This window comes from Capricornis sumatraensis, chromosome 15 (assembly GCF_032405125.1).
Source record: "Capricornis sumatraensis isolate serow.1 chromosome 15, serow.2, whole genome shotgun sequence".
Taxonomy (NCBI): Eukaryota; Metazoa; Chordata; class Mammalia; order Artiodactyla; family Bovidae; genus Capricornis; species Capricornis sumatraensis.
Window position 1 is genome coordinate 63,460,317 of NC_091083.1, and position 14,632 is coordinate 63,474,948.

General features: G+C 54.8%; 1 protein-coding gene across 1 annotated transcript; it reads left to right on the top strand.

Annotated features, from left to right (window-relative positions):
• The first annotated feature begins 1,858 nt into the window (after positions 1 to 1,858).
• Positions 1,859 to 13,625, top strand: SCRT2 (scratch family transcriptional repressor 2). Its single transcript, XM_068987836.1, has 2 exons — positions 1,859 to 1,991; positions 12,841 to 13,625. The coding sequence occupies exons 1-2, from the start codon at positions 1,859 to 1,861 to the stop codon at positions 13,623 to 13,625; spliced, it is 918 nt and encodes a 305-aa protein (XP_068843937.1).
• Positions 13,626 to 14,632: the final 1,007 nt, after the last annotated feature.

Genomic DNA, 14,632 nt, shown 5'->3' on the forward strand with positions numbered 1-14,632 from the left:
AAAATGTGGGACAATATCTCTGAGAAGTTGGGCAGGACCCTCCATATCATTCAGGACCTTGGCAAGATCATGGGTCCAAATTTTATTCTAAGATTTCTAAGCAACACCTCAAAATTTGCGTGAGGTTCCAAAGGACCACAGGAGTCTCTGGAAATTTCTGTTGACTTCCTGTTGGGACCCTGGGCACCTCTGTGGCCTCTCTTAGTCTTCAAAGGTCTTAGTCTCCCAACTGGTAATAGGTGACCCAGTCCCAAAAGCACAACCCCACTCCATCAGTCTAGCATACCATAAACAGAATGCTGTTAACCAATGAGATCTTGACATTCCTGGAGTCTGATTCCAGGACTCTTGTGCTCTGGACATCACATACTTGCTAAGGCCAGCCCACCACCATGGCACTTTGGCAAGCAGCTCTCTGGGCAGGGGTTTGCATTCTCCTGCTCCTTGGTCCTACCCAGATATGAAGCTCCCCTAGGTTTTGGCTGGATTGGAGGTTGGAAGGGGGGGTCTGCTGAGATCCTCCTGGAGACAAAGGAGCTGACCTGCAAAGAGTTCCAGCGGGAGCCCCGCTCCCCCTCCCTTCCCCCCTCTCCTTTCCCAGTCCACGTGTCTCTATTGTCTGCTCCCCGCTTCAGGGAAAGACACAGCCTCGGATGTGTCAAAACCACCACCCCCCGGCAGCAGGGAAATTAATTACTGGACGATTTTCACTTCCTCTTGCAGCGCCCGCCTGAGCTAGGCACCGGAACAGGACTGGCTGAGCTAGGCTGGGCATCAGCATGGGGGACTTGCTCCCCTCATCAGTCTGGAAGAAGAAAGTTGAACCCCAAACCCAACAGGGAGCTTCAGTGGGAAGACAAGCTGGGGAGGGGGGAATGACTTCCCCTAGTTAAAGCTGAGTGTCCAAACTGACCCCTTCAAACCCAGGGGACAGGAAGGGGGCTGGAGGCAGGTGCGGGGGGTGGGGTGGTGTCCGCCGCTGGCGAGCTCCTACTCTTCTCTGCATTCCCTTCCTTGTGTCCCCATGTGCCTGAACCCCGCCTGCTCAGACCGAACCTCCTGTCTTCTTTCCTTCTGTCTTGCACTTCTCTTCCCCTTTCTTTGCATCCCTGGGGTGCTTTCTTTTTGTGTATCTGGAGGTCTCTTTTTCTCCCGTGGGTGTGTGTTGTTACTTCTCTCCGTCTCTGCCTTTCTTCTCTTCTCTCTTTCTCTCTCTCTCTCGTCTTTTTGTCCTTATATTGGTCTCTGCTCCTATTTCTATCTCTTTCACTGTGTATGAGTCTCTCTTTTTCTGTATGTCTCTTTCTGTCTTTCTCTGTGTATCTCATCTCCGCTCTTTCTCTCTCTCTCCCCCTTGTTCCCCCCCCGCCCCCCCTTTCTCCGTCTCTATATCTCTGCTTTTCTCGCCCTCACTTTCTCCCCTCCTGCCTGCCCGCTGCTCCCTGCGCCTGGCCTGCCCCCACCGCCGCCGGTTCAGGGGAACGTGTGCGGAGCGATTGTCCTGGGGGACATTTGATGGATTAGAGCGCTGAACAGTTCCATTGCTAGGGGACCACCTGATCTCCTCCAGCCTGCGTCCCATATAAAGCCGGCAGCCGGAGTGCTGAGCACAGCTCCAGCGATCGCCTGTCTGAGAGCCGCCGCCGCCGCCGCCGCCGCCAAGCCCGAGCGGGAGCCAGAGCTACAGCCGGGGCCGCCGCCACCGGTGCCGGCTCCGCGCTGCCGCCCGCCCGTCGCCCGCTGGGAGCTGTCCAGTGCTGAAACCCCGCGCAGACAGCCAATCGCGCCCGGCTGGCCTCCTCCCCCCCGACCAGGGCCCCTCGCAAGTGCCCCCGCCGAGTCCCACGCCAGTCGCACCATGCCCCGCTCCTTCCTGGTAAAGAAGATCAAAGGCGACGGCTTCCAGTGCAGCGGGGTGCCGGCCCCCACCTATCACCCCTTGGAGACCGCCTACGTGCTGCCTGGAGCCCGGGGGCCTTCCGGGGACAACGGTGAGTGGGACCCGGCGGGGGGGAAGAAGAGGGGAGGGGAGTTCGGGCCCTCCCCAACTCGGGCCACGAGGAGGGGTGCGCGCGGCAGGGAACCCCGGGAGGAGATTTCCTTGGCTGTGTGCGCCTCCCCGGCTTCCTGAGGGCCAGGCAGGCGGGGCATGGGCCAGGTCTGTACAAAGGGAAAGTCGCAGGGTCGGCCCATCCCGCCGCCGAGCGAGCGTCAGCCTGGACTTTGAAAGTTGTGGCCCTAGATTGGAACTGGAGTGAGGGATGGTGAGAGAATGGAGAGAGAGAGTGTGGTGTCCATTAAGGGTTAGTGTTGGGGGGCTAATGCACAAGGCGTTCTAAGGGTCCCCTCTTCCTGGTTGAGGGAAGGAGGTTGGTTGTCCGAGAGTACTCCCTTGATGGAGAAGGTAAACTGGCCTGGACCACCGATCCCTGGGGAGAGAGGGTTGGCTCCCTAGGGGTAGCTGGGGGCACCCTCTTTCCCTTCAAGTCTGCTCCCCCTGGTGATGCCAGACAAGTCTTCTCAGCCCCCTCTCTCAGCAACTCTTTTGTTACCCTCAGCCACATTTCTGCCAAAGGCTGGGCCTGTCCTGGAGACTGAGAGGAAGAGGGAATTTCTAGGAGGGGTTCCCCCAAGGTGGCTCTTGGTCTCCTAGGTCGCACCCTCTTCCCCCCTCCAGCTTCTCACACTCCTCTAGAGACAACCCTGCTGTTTCTTGTCAGTCCCCCACCCCCAACGCACTCTGTTTCTTGTCAGAGCAAGTTCCTATAGTGACAAGTGTTTGGGGGACAAGAGAGGTCAGTCAGGCCCAAAAAGGGGTGATCTCTGGAGGTTGTGGGGAAAAATGAGAGACTGGTTCTGTGGACCCCATCCCCCATCAAGGGGATCACAAAAGGGTTCTCCTCTGATGGTCCCCACCAGAACAGGTGTCTGAAGAGGAGGCATCCCTTTGGCAGTAAGAAATCTGACATTACATGTGGCATCACCTTTGGGGTGTGCGTGTGTGTGTGTTGTGTGTGTGTGTTGTGTGTGTGTGTGTGTGTGTGTGTAAGTGGGAAGGAAAGAGGAGAGGAGAGAAAAAGGAGAAAAGAAAGGATTGAAGATGAGGGGGTAGCTGAGATGGCAAAGGCAGGAGGGTGGGAGCTTCTGCCTCAGGGATTTCCAAGCACTTCACCTACATTCCATCACTCCACTAAGCCAGGTAGCAAGAGGGTGCTGGGTAAAATGCTCTGTGACCTCATCAAGGTCAAAGAAATTAGGGAGCGAACAGGGATACAGCTCCAGCCCCTCACCCCCTGACCTCCCCCAGATCCCCAAGAGAACCAACCCCCTTTTCTTTGCCCCACGTTCCTTATTCTACTGTCCTCTTTCTTGACCCCAGGGCCTCTTGGGGTTGAGGACTGAATCCTAGGGATATGGCTGGGCTTATCTGAGTGCAGGCAGGACAGAGGGTGGACCTGGGTCCATGCCAGGGCTAGGGACCTCAGTAGAAATAAATGCCTGCAAGCCTGAAATGTGGATCCCTTGGAGGATGGACACAAAGCCCTGGGTTCCTGCCCACTGAGGGCCCCTTGGTCCTGTCCCAGGCCAGCTGAGGAAACCCAGAGAAGCCCAGAGAATTTCTCATGCACAGCCAAAACTGCAGACTGTTCCTCGGGAGGCAGGCAGGAATGCCTTGCCTTGAATTCAGTCCAAAAAAGCTTTGAAAGGAGCCTCTGAGCAAATAGTGGGAAGCAAGGTATGGGCCAAGCCATCAGCAGGGATGTTCTACCAGCTTTAACCCCCTAGAACCACCCTGTCCTTGGCCCTTTCCCTAAAGGGCTCCAGACCAGCTCCTTCTGGGGATTCGTGAGGCTGTCCTGACAGTTTGGTATCTGGCCTGGAACTCTGGGAGGCCTGGGCTCTAGGTCTCTGACTTACTATGTGACCTTGGGCAAGTGCCTTTCCTTCTCTGATCCTCCATCTCAACAGTGAAAGAATTTGGATGGCATGATCTAAGCATCCTTCCAACTTTATAAGCTCAGTTTCTGTGAAGGTCAAGTATGGGGTGGGAGGCACTGGAGACGACTGGACGAGGGTCTAACAGAATGCGTGGGGCCATTGTCAGGGTTTCTTCTGTAGGGCTCCGTTTACCATTTGACGTCTGGCTGAGGGTGGCAGAGTTTCTGAGGCCAAGCACTTCTCTTGGCTTCAGTCTCTGCAGGCAGCCCCGGGCTGAGGACAGGTACTCTACCCTGGCTGCCCTGGCAGTGTCTGCAGTAAATGGTTAGTGCCAGAGACCAAGGGGTGACCCTTCAAGGCTGAGTACGGCTGGGAAACACAGAGTCTGCCTTATTCTGTTATGGGGCAGAGGGGCTCTTCCATCCCTGGGGTGTGGCCAGACTGGGAAATGAAGGCTCCCTCATCCCACGGGTGGGTAGGGGTGCTGGGGGTCCTCAGAGAGCCTGCCGGCACCTAGTGGTCCGTTGTCTCCGCTCTGCCGGAAATAACCTTGCTGAGCATTTGAGGCAAGTGTGAAAAATTGCTGAGCCGACGTTTTTCTCTCCCAGCGTGTGTAAGTGTGCTGGGTAAACAAGGAGAAAGAGAGGAGGGGGGAGAGGCGAGGAGAGGGAGGGAGAGGAGGAGGGGGGAGGAGAAAGGAGGGAGGGAAAGGGGGAGAGCCTGGGGCTGGAGATAGTTCCAGTTATTAGAAAGATCCTCTTACAAGCCATTCCTGCAGCAACGGCTGCAGGGTCAGGGCGAGACCAATGGGAGGGGAATCTGGGGTGGCGGCGGTGGGTAGGAAGGGAGCCTGTGAATGTGGAGGTCAGGGGAACCACAGGCTCCTGATTGATGAAGATGCAAGACTCCAAATTAAAGAGTACCCCCAGCCCAGGGAAAGCTTGGGAGTGCTGGAGAATTCCTGGAGGACTCCTCCTCCTCCACATACACACACACACAACAGCAGCCTCCATGGGCCCGGCAGAGGGTGCGGCAGGTACATCTGGGCTCCAGGCTCCCCCTGAATGCACCTAAATAGGGAAAAAGCCCCACAACAGGGCAAGTTCCAGGCTTCTCTGCAGTGCTCCCCAAAGAAGGGAGAGCAGATCTAATTTCACCATCCTCTCCAATGTAATGCCTCTTTTCTCCCCCTCTTGCTTCTCCACTGCTTTCTGCCTCCGTGGAGCCCTCCCTTCCCCTCCTTTCCCCTGGGGGGATTCTGAGCACAGATTCAGTCCCTCAGTGAGATGGCAATTCACATCCTCCCAACCCTCTCAGAACCTCATCCTCCAACTCCATCAAACCCCTTCCCAGGCCTGGGCCCCATCCTGGGGAATGCTAGGGACTCATTCATCTCAGAGAAGGAAGCTGCCCACCCAGCTGCACACCAGTGGTCTCCATGGACCTGTGGACATCTTCACTGGCCCTGGAGTATCGACCTCTCCACACACCCTAACTCTGAACTCCAGCTGGATGCCAGGTCCTCCATCCTCTTAACCCCCACCACGTCCTGCCCGCATACTCCTTCAGAGTGCATCTGACCCACGCAGATGAGGGATCAATGCCAATCCAATAACGCAGTTGTCTGCCCTCCACAGCTACATTAAGCCTCCCCAGCAGCTGAGGAAGTGCTCCTACTTCTGCCCATGGGCTTCTCTAGTTGACCACATTATACCAACACCCGCTTCCGCTCACTCCCTCTGATGGCGCCGAGGAGTCGCCCCAGGCCAGGCCTGGGAATCTGCTCAAAGTCCCCAATTGGCACACGTCTACCCCACACTTTAGAAAGCCTATTTGGGGTGCAGGGATGCAAAAGGGTAGCCCCGGTCCCTTGGCAGAGGGAGCTCAGAGAGGGCTGTGGAGGGGTCAAAGGACACAGGGCAGACCCACCTGAGTGTTTTAACTACCTCTGCCCCTGGCATCTTGGTCTTGGTCCAGGTCCAAGGTCAAGATTAGAGACATGGCAGAGGTTCAGGTTCAAAGTCCATGTCCAACCTTCATTCTAGGACAAGTCTAGTTCCAAGGTCAGTGTCCCAGGTTACAGGCTCACTTCAAAATTCAGAACAAATCCATGTCCAAGTCTACATTCATGCTCCAGGAACTGGATCCAGATCCAGATCCAATTTCTAGTCCAAGGTCGTGTCCAGGTCCATTCTCAAGGCTGGCCAGTTCAAGTTTTAGAGCCAGCTTCCTCTGAAGCTCTGAACTAATCTTCCCCTACCTGAACCTCAGTTTCCCTCTTACAAAAATAAGCAGCCAAACTTGATCTCTTTCAGCTCTGGCCTTTCAGGGACCCCAAACTCGATTTTCTTACAAACCTGTCAGCGGGAATGTGCAATAAAAGGGATGGGATACTGAATATGGGATACTGAATCTAGGGTCCATGCCCCACCTTAAGCCTGGGGTCACAAGGGGGACATGAAGGACCCAGGCTGAATGTCCACTCTTCAGACAGCCTGTTTTTGGCTCCTGATAGAGGTCAGGAGAGTATATCAAGTCCCTACGGCAGCATAGCAATTTATATATCCCAAACACACACACATACACACCCAGAGTGGGCTCAGGGCAGCAAGCGCAGAGTGCAGGCGAAGGTTAGCTTCAACCTCCAGAGGCACAGCTGAGACTGGAGAGGTGACTTGCCTGCGATGACAAGGGCATAAGTGGTGCACTGCATCAGCCCTCCCAGGTGGGTGCTTCATACACGTTCCCGGGACCCCCTCAGCCTAGAGGCGCTCTCGGGCCGGGGCGGTGGGGGTGGGGGGGTCGCTGTGAGATGCTGCTGGGAGAGATGAGGCCCCAGAACTCTTGGCTTCCTTCCAGCTGTGGTCTCCTCTGGGATGGAGTAGCCACCGCCAGCCTTTGGCTAAGAACGGAGGTTGGAATGGGCCCTCTGCCTCTTCCGGGGCACAGAGAGGGTAGGGCAGGAAACAGGGAGACAACGTACATTATACAAGACACCAGGTCTCCAGAATGAGGCCCAGGAAGGGCCCCAGAGATGCCCAGGAGGGGGCGGGAGGCTGCTCCACCAACCAGTGCTGGGTAACTCCAGACCCTCAGCCACCAGGCCTATTTCCACAACCCCTTGAAAAATCTTTCCTATTGATTCCTGCAGAGCTGTGGACCTCCCTGTGGGCCACAGGAATTGGGTCACAGTCAGGAGAAACCAGAATATGGGGGGTTTCAGGAGGCAGGGACAGTGGGGAGAGGCTCTGGAGTGCTCTCAACATTCCCTGGGTTTGAGTCAGTGGGCACGAGCCCTATACCCTACCGCCCTGGTCATGTTGGGCCAGACCCCACTCTGTCTCCCACTCATCTGGACTCAGGGGCCCCCTCCCCAGTGGGCAGGTGTACCAGCTGCCAGGCCCTTGGAGGAGGTGGGTGTCATTTCTGGTCCAGTGCCCGGGGAACTGCGAACAAAGATGCTATAATAAGGGGAGGGGGAGGCACCAGCCCCTTTGCCCAGCTCTGTGAGCAGACAGGAGAAACTATTTTTATCCCGCTTTGCTGCTGACAGACCTGGCTTTCTGCTCAGCTGGCTGGAGCTGATTCTCAAGGCCCGAGGCCCTGGCACAGCAAGACGCAGCTCTAAATATATTCATGCAGCAGCCCCTCCAGCCCCCCACCTTGCAGGGCCCAGCCCTCCGCGGCAAAGTGGGCTACCTGGGAAACCGGCCCATCACTAGGCCTCTCTCTTCTACCCAACTAGAGACAGGGAAGTGGGATTTGGATTGGAGATTCCCTGGAGGAAGTCTGGGACACTGGGAACCTGAGGGAGACTGGGAAAAAGAGCACTGGCCTGGGAGGCAGAAGGCCAGCCTAGCTCTGGTGGGAACTTGCTTTGTGGCCTGGTAAAGGCCCCTCTCTGGGCTTCAGCTTCCTCAGAAGTAGGGCACTGGAGCAAGTGACCACTACGTTCCCTTAGACACAAGCTAACAGACATAAAATACTGAGCAGGGTGTCTTGTACACAGTAAGTGCTCAAGCAGGGTTAGTCATTACTTTTATTAATTATTTACAAAGGTTTACAAAGGGCTGGTGCATTTTCTAGAAGAATAGCTTCTCCCCACCCCCAATACTCCATCATTACATCAGACACAGGCCAACTAGGTGGTGGTATTTGAAGAAACTCACTGCCCCTGCCTCCCACCAGCTGAAAAGCTTCCCTCCCTCAACAGGTCTCCATGCCTGCTCAGGGGTTTGGGGAAAAAAACACAGATTCTGGAGGCGTTCAAGCCTTACTCCTCCTCCAGTGACCTTGAACAAGTCCTCTGCCCTCTCCAGGCCTCTGGACTTAGGGGGTGGGCACAACGGCAGCTGGAAGCAGTAGTGCTTCTCAGAGAATCCCCCACCCTCATCCCAGGGGGTCAGACAACTGGAAGAGACAATGTTTGTGAAATGCCCAGCACCTGATTTCTCATAAAATTCCCTTGCAAAATTTTTTAAAAATGTATTCTGGACCTTCAGTCTAAAATATCAAAACTCTTGAGCAGGGAAAATCAAGTCATTCTTGGGTGATGTACATGACATCTCCACTTCTCCTAAGTGTTTCTGAGCCTTCCTTATACCCCCATGCGACTGGAGGGGCTCTGTTCTGTCCCTCAAATGGGGCACTGGAGCCCAGAGAGGCTTTGTGACTTACCCATGGTCACACAGCTGGAATGAGTAAAAGAGTCAGTCTTTTCTCCCTGGGTCCCTGGCCCTCCCTGCCTCTGTTTCCAAACAAGAGAGGCCTATCTCACCCTGTCAGCAGGGAGACAGGTAACTCATCCTTCTATAGTCACCTGTAGGACAGAGGAAGGCATCTAAAACCTGTGTGAGTTCCATGCACAGAATCAGAAAAGCACTGCCTATAGTGTCCTAAAGGATTCTCCAGGCTTGAGGTCAGAGAAGTGAGGTGGTTTGCCAAAGGTAACACAGCAGCCTGAGATGACCCACGTGTGTCCCCTTCACTCTTTAGCAGATTAGAGGGTATCACTAGAAAATGTAGGAACAATAATAATGACAATTAAATAACAGCTTGAGAGGCTACTGTGTGCCAGGCATTGTACTAAGCATTATACACCATTAATTCAGTCAGTCCTTTCATAAGTTCCTTTATCCAGATACAGCACAAAAAGGTTTAGTAACTTGCCCAAGGTCAGATGGGCTTCCCTGGTGGCTCAGCTGGTAAAGAATCCGCCTGCAATGCGGGAGACCTGGGTTGGATCCCTGGGTTGGGAAGATCCCCTGGAGAAGGAACAGCTACCCACTCCAGTATTCTGGCCTGGAGAATTCCATGGACTGTATAGTCCATGGGGTCACAAAGAGTCGGACATGACTGAGCGACTTTCACTTTCAAAGTCCCATAGCTAGGGAGAGGTCTGTGAGTCTGAGGAGAATGAGATAGAGCTGATAAGGATTGGGGGGTAGGGGACAGGACAATGGGCATCATTGAGGGGTTGGTTCAGCCACGATGCAACAAGGGTCTTTCGAGCATCTCAGTCAACCTTCTACAGGTAGAGACAAAGTCCAGAGAGGTTAGGCAACCTGATCACGATCACAAAGCAAGTTAGAACCACCTCCACCAAGATGACCACATAAACTCTCATAAAACCCTCCACCCCCACCCCACAACTCATGCAAAACTCTGCAGCTGCTGGCCACCATGTCTGGCCCCACAATTCCTGACCAGAAGGCAATTCCGCATCTGTCCCTAAGCAGAGGCTCAGCCTTTGAGGAGCCAGTATTTCTATATAGAGACCCCCAGCAACTGGAGTGCTGCAGTACTGCAAGTCACCACCAGAGGGCACCACAGAAAGAGAGTCCCGCCAGGGCGAGGACTGCCCAGACCATTGAGCTGCTACCAATTTTCTGTATCACCAGTTTTCTCATCAGAGTGTGAGCCAGAACCTACACATCTTGGGTGAGGAAACAGTGGCCCAGGCTGGAGGTGCAAGATGTGTCTGTGCGGATGCCAAGAAAACTGGGTTTCCAGCACAGAAACCCCCCTGGGGAGATTGTTATTGTTCAGAGTAACAGCCAACATGTATCATGCCAGGCACTGGGTTGGAATTCTTGCTGTAAGTTATTAGCTGCACAACCCTGGGCATGTTGTTTAACAACTACTTTATGCCTCAGTTTCCTCATCTGTAAGATGGTACCAACCTCAGAGCCATGAAGGTGGGATGCATTTGTGTATAAAACCTTTAAACTGTATCAGACACAAAAGTCCTTTGGGAATGTTGGTTATTATTTGTTCACTTTTCACTTATTGTTTGTTTATTCATGGACTCTGTACTACAAACTGTGTGAGTTAGGTGCTTTTATTTTCCCCTATTTCACAGCTGGGGAAACAGAGGCATAGAGAGGTCAAACACTTTGTCTAAGATCACACAGCCAGGAATAGTAAAGCTGGAACTCAATCCTGGTAGTCTGGTACCAAAATTGTGCTCTTAACCAATATGCCATCGTTCCTTAATAATAGCACATCCAATGTCACATGATCAGTGACCCCGTCCAAACGGATTCTATACTATCCCCATACTCAGAGAACAGAGCAGAGATGCAAGACGTACAACTTGCTCTAGGTCACCCAGCTACAATCAGTGTCAGGAAATCAAGCTGTCCCAAGATCTGGTAGACCGAATGGTCCTGGCAGACCCTGCTGCACTAGGGATTGAGGCTGGCCTAGCAAATCTTTATCACCCATTCACCACCCATTTCACAAATACTTATCAAGTGCTCACTAGCTGCGGCTCCGCCAGTAGATGAACAACCCAGCCATGCCCCTTCCTCCCAGTGTGTAGAAGAGGAGCAGTGCAGTGGGTTCAACTCTTGTCCCACCCTTGAGCAAGCACCACCGCCACTCTGCACCTCAGTTTCTTTATCTGTAACACAGGTATTTTTGTGGTGATTCAGCAAGGTGATGGGAGTGAAGCACTCAGCACAGAGCTTGGTACTTAGTAAGTGCTCAGTAAATATCAGCTAGTATTATCATTATCATCAATAATCACAATAGGAAGAAACACAGAAGAAAGAGGGAGTCTAGGCATGCCTAACAGGTATTTGACTCAGTCTGAAACAACACTCCTTCAAAGTTTTCAGGGCTTTAGTACCAGGCCTGATTCCTGGAGTGGGAGGAAGGGGAACCTCCTGATCAAAGGCAGACAAGAGGGGAGAATGGGGTGCTGAGAGGCTGCACACCTGTCCCATTATAAAACTGCCACCACCACTGCCCTCTCTGCATCTGACCAGTGCCCTCTCTACTGAGTCTTCCACCTCCACAACCCTGAGTCATTGCATGTTGAGGTCCCTGTTGGCAGCTGAAGGGACAGGGTTAAAAAATAAAGGTACACCTTCTGGGCCAGCGTGCCTTCTGCACAGACTTCACCCTGTGACCATCCCAAAGGCCAGATGAGAGGCAAAAGCACAAAGGCTGAGTCAGGCAGGTTGTTTCAGGGGATGAAAGCTCTGAATCCAGTTCCCTGCTTACAAAGCCCTCTTCCACCTGCTCATTTGAATCAAGGATGCTGGGGGTGGTGGAGGGTCATATTTCCAGCTTTGCCACTCTGGGTAAAGAAGCCTAACCCCCACTGTTTTTTGCAATCAAAGGACAAGGGAAATACTTGGTATTTCAGTGCCAGGTTGGTAAGTTTGTACAGTATCTGCCAGAAACTCTCCTGGGAGCCCAGGCCCCAGGGCCCTCAGGGAAGGTGCTGGGACCAGGCAAGGCCCAAGGAGGCAGAATCAAATCAGAGTGGTATCTGCCCTTGGAAAGCCCTTGTAGAATGTCCTGGGAGGGTGCCAGCCCACCCACCCAACAGTCACTAGATCCCGAAATGGACAGGATTTCTGGTCCAACTCTAGAGAGGAAGGAGGGGCTCAGAGCAGGGATGAATCTCACAAGGGGACTCCAGAAGTCTTCCAGTGGAGCAGGGAGAAAAACGGGCTTGGGAGCAAGTTACAAGGAGATGCCCTTCTTAAGGTATTTATTACATGCCACATACTTGACCTCTTTTAAATCCCCCAGCAACCTTGGGAAGTGGGTTTAACAGGACTGTGATTCGTTCATGCAATGTCTATTCTTTGTACACCTCCTCTGAACCAGGCACGTGCTGGGCACACAGATCTCACCCTGGGGGGCAGGGGCAATTGAACAATCTTCAGCGAAGTCGCTTTTTCAAGCAAGTAAAAAGCATAATTGTAACAGCTAACATTTATACAGCAATTGCTGTGTGCTCTTTTTTCACTTCCTTATATGTAAAATGGGAATTAAAACAGGATCTACTTCATAGGGTCAGTGATGACTAAATGAGTTAACAAGAGTAAAGCATGGAGGCGGAACTTGGTGCACAGGAACAATTAATGCATGGCTCTTTTCATCACTTAGTCCTTCCAAAGACCCTGGGAAGGAGTGTCCGATCATAAGTTCCATTTTGCAAATGAGGAAGCTGAGATTCAGATGAGTCAAAGGACTGGAATGGCAGAATGCTGCTGGAAGAAAATAAGTCTGGGTTTTGGCATCAGGCTGCCAAGGTTTGGATCCCGGCTCCACCAAATACTTGTGGGCTTGGACTTTATACCTCAGTTTCTCTCTCTGTACAGATCATACAACAATACCTTCCCTGCGTGGCCTTGCGCACTTAAGAAGATAGCCAACACCAAATCAGTAGAATTTGACCTCACCGTGCTCCACAAGGATGGAGTTGGGTGGTTTTTATTGCGGCCCACGGAGTTAGGATCTGAACCCGGGCATCCTGACCCCAGAAGCACAGAAGCAGGACGGCGACTGCTGCTATACAAGCAGACTTCAGTTCCCCAAGAGAGGCCACGGGGACGCCTCCTGGGCGCCTCACCTTCCCCGCCCTTGTCTCATCCCCTCCAGGTTACGCGCCGCACTGCCTGCCCCCCAGCACCTACGATGCGGACCAGAAGCCAGGCCTGGAGCTGGCGCCGGCCGAGCCCGCGTACCCGCCGGCGGCCCCGGAAGAGTACAGCGACCCCGAGAGCCCTCAGTCCAGCCTGTCGGCGCGCTACTTCCGCGGGGAGGCGGCCGTGACCGACAGCTATTCCATGGACGCCTTCTTCATCTCGGACGGGCGCTCGCGGCGGCGGCGCGGCGGGGACGCGGGCGGCGCGGGGGACGCCGGGAGCGGCGGGGGGCGCGCGGGGCGCGCGGGGACGCCGGCGGGCGGCGGGCACCGGCACGCGTGCGCCGAGTGCGGCAAGACGTACGCCACGTCGTCGAACCTGAGCCGCCACAAGCAGACGCACCGCAGCCTGGACAGCCAGCTGGCGCGCAAGTGCCCGACGTGCGGCAAGGCGTACGTGTCCATGCCCGCGCTGGCCATGCATGTGCTCACGCACAACCTGCGCCACAAGTGCGGCGTGTGCGGCAAGGCCTTCTCGCGGCCCTGGCTGCTGCAGGGCCACATGCGCTCGCACACCGGCGAGAAGCCGTTCGGCTGCGCGCACTGCGGCAAGGCCTTCGCCGACCGCTCCAACCTGCGCGCGCACATGCAGACGCACTCGGCCTTCAAGCACTACCGCTGCCGCCAGTGCGACAAGAGCTTCGCGCTCAAGTCCTACCTCCACAAGCACTGCGAGGCCGCCTGCGTCAAGGGGGCCGAGCCACCCCCGCCGCCGCCGCCCGCCGGCCCCACCAGCTGAGCCTCCCATCGCGCTCCCGGGTCCCCCAGCTGCGTCCCCCTGCCCACGGCCCTCCTGGGGACCCTGCTCCCAGACCGGAACTTTTCTCTCCGACCCCCAAACCCAGAACTCGCTTTCGCCACTGTCTTCCCCAAGTACATCCCGACCCTCCTCGTCCTTACCGGCTACCAAGATTCGGACCTTGACCCGCTGTCCGCGCCCTCAAGGCTCCCAACTCAGGCACCAGGTCCGCACGTTTGCCGGGCCCCCTGGCCGGAATTTTCTCCCGTCCATACCCTGCAGTCTCCCTAACTTGCAGACCTTTCCTCTCACTTCCCAACAGCGTTTCAGGCCGGTTCTCTACTGGAGCCCCCAACTCTTAAGGCTTAAACCTCCCCTTGACTCTCACTCCTGCCATGGATTCCCCATCCACACCAGGACGCAGGCCTTAGGAATCTAATCTTCACTCTCGGAGACCCCAGCCTGTCCCAGACCCCCCTGCCCATACCTTGGCCTTAGTCTAGCCGTTTACCCACCACCTTCCTCATCCTCTGGGGGACCTTCTCATTCATTCCCACCCCCTACCCTCTCGAGACCCCTCATCCCACTAGCAGCTCTCAACCCTCTGAGTTCACCTGACCTGGGGCAGACATGAGGGCCCAGTTCAGGGCTCGGCCACCTAATGTAGCCCCTCTCTCACCCTGGGACAGCCCCTCCTTGGGCTTCCAGCCTCTCCCGCAGATTCTCTGAGCACTTTCCCTACCCACAGGACTACAGGTACCCTCTTTATGTATTGGGGGGAGGTCTGGGACACCACGAATGCCCTTCTCCCCATCCGGCTGGGCCTCTCCAGTGTATTTATTTGTGTATTTATTTATCTATTTATTATTCTAATTAATCTCTTGCCCTCACCCAGTAATGGTCTGGCTTCCCCAGCTGGACTGGGAGGTCAGGAAGCCAGGCAAGGAGAGGGACAGCAAAGGCCATAGAGGGCTGTCCCCCACCCCAACACACCCCATTTCGGGGCG

Excerpts from the sequence above, each read along its gene's own strand:
- SCRT2 (XM_068987836.1), top strand. The coding sequence starts at position 1,859 with ATGCCCCGCTCCTTCCTGGTAAAGAAGATCAAAGGCGACGGCTTCCAG. Across the intron at positions 1,992-12,840 it reads GGGGCCTTCCGGGGACAACG|GTTACGCGCCGCACTGCCTG; the intron begins GTGAGTGGGACC and ends CATCCCCTCCAG.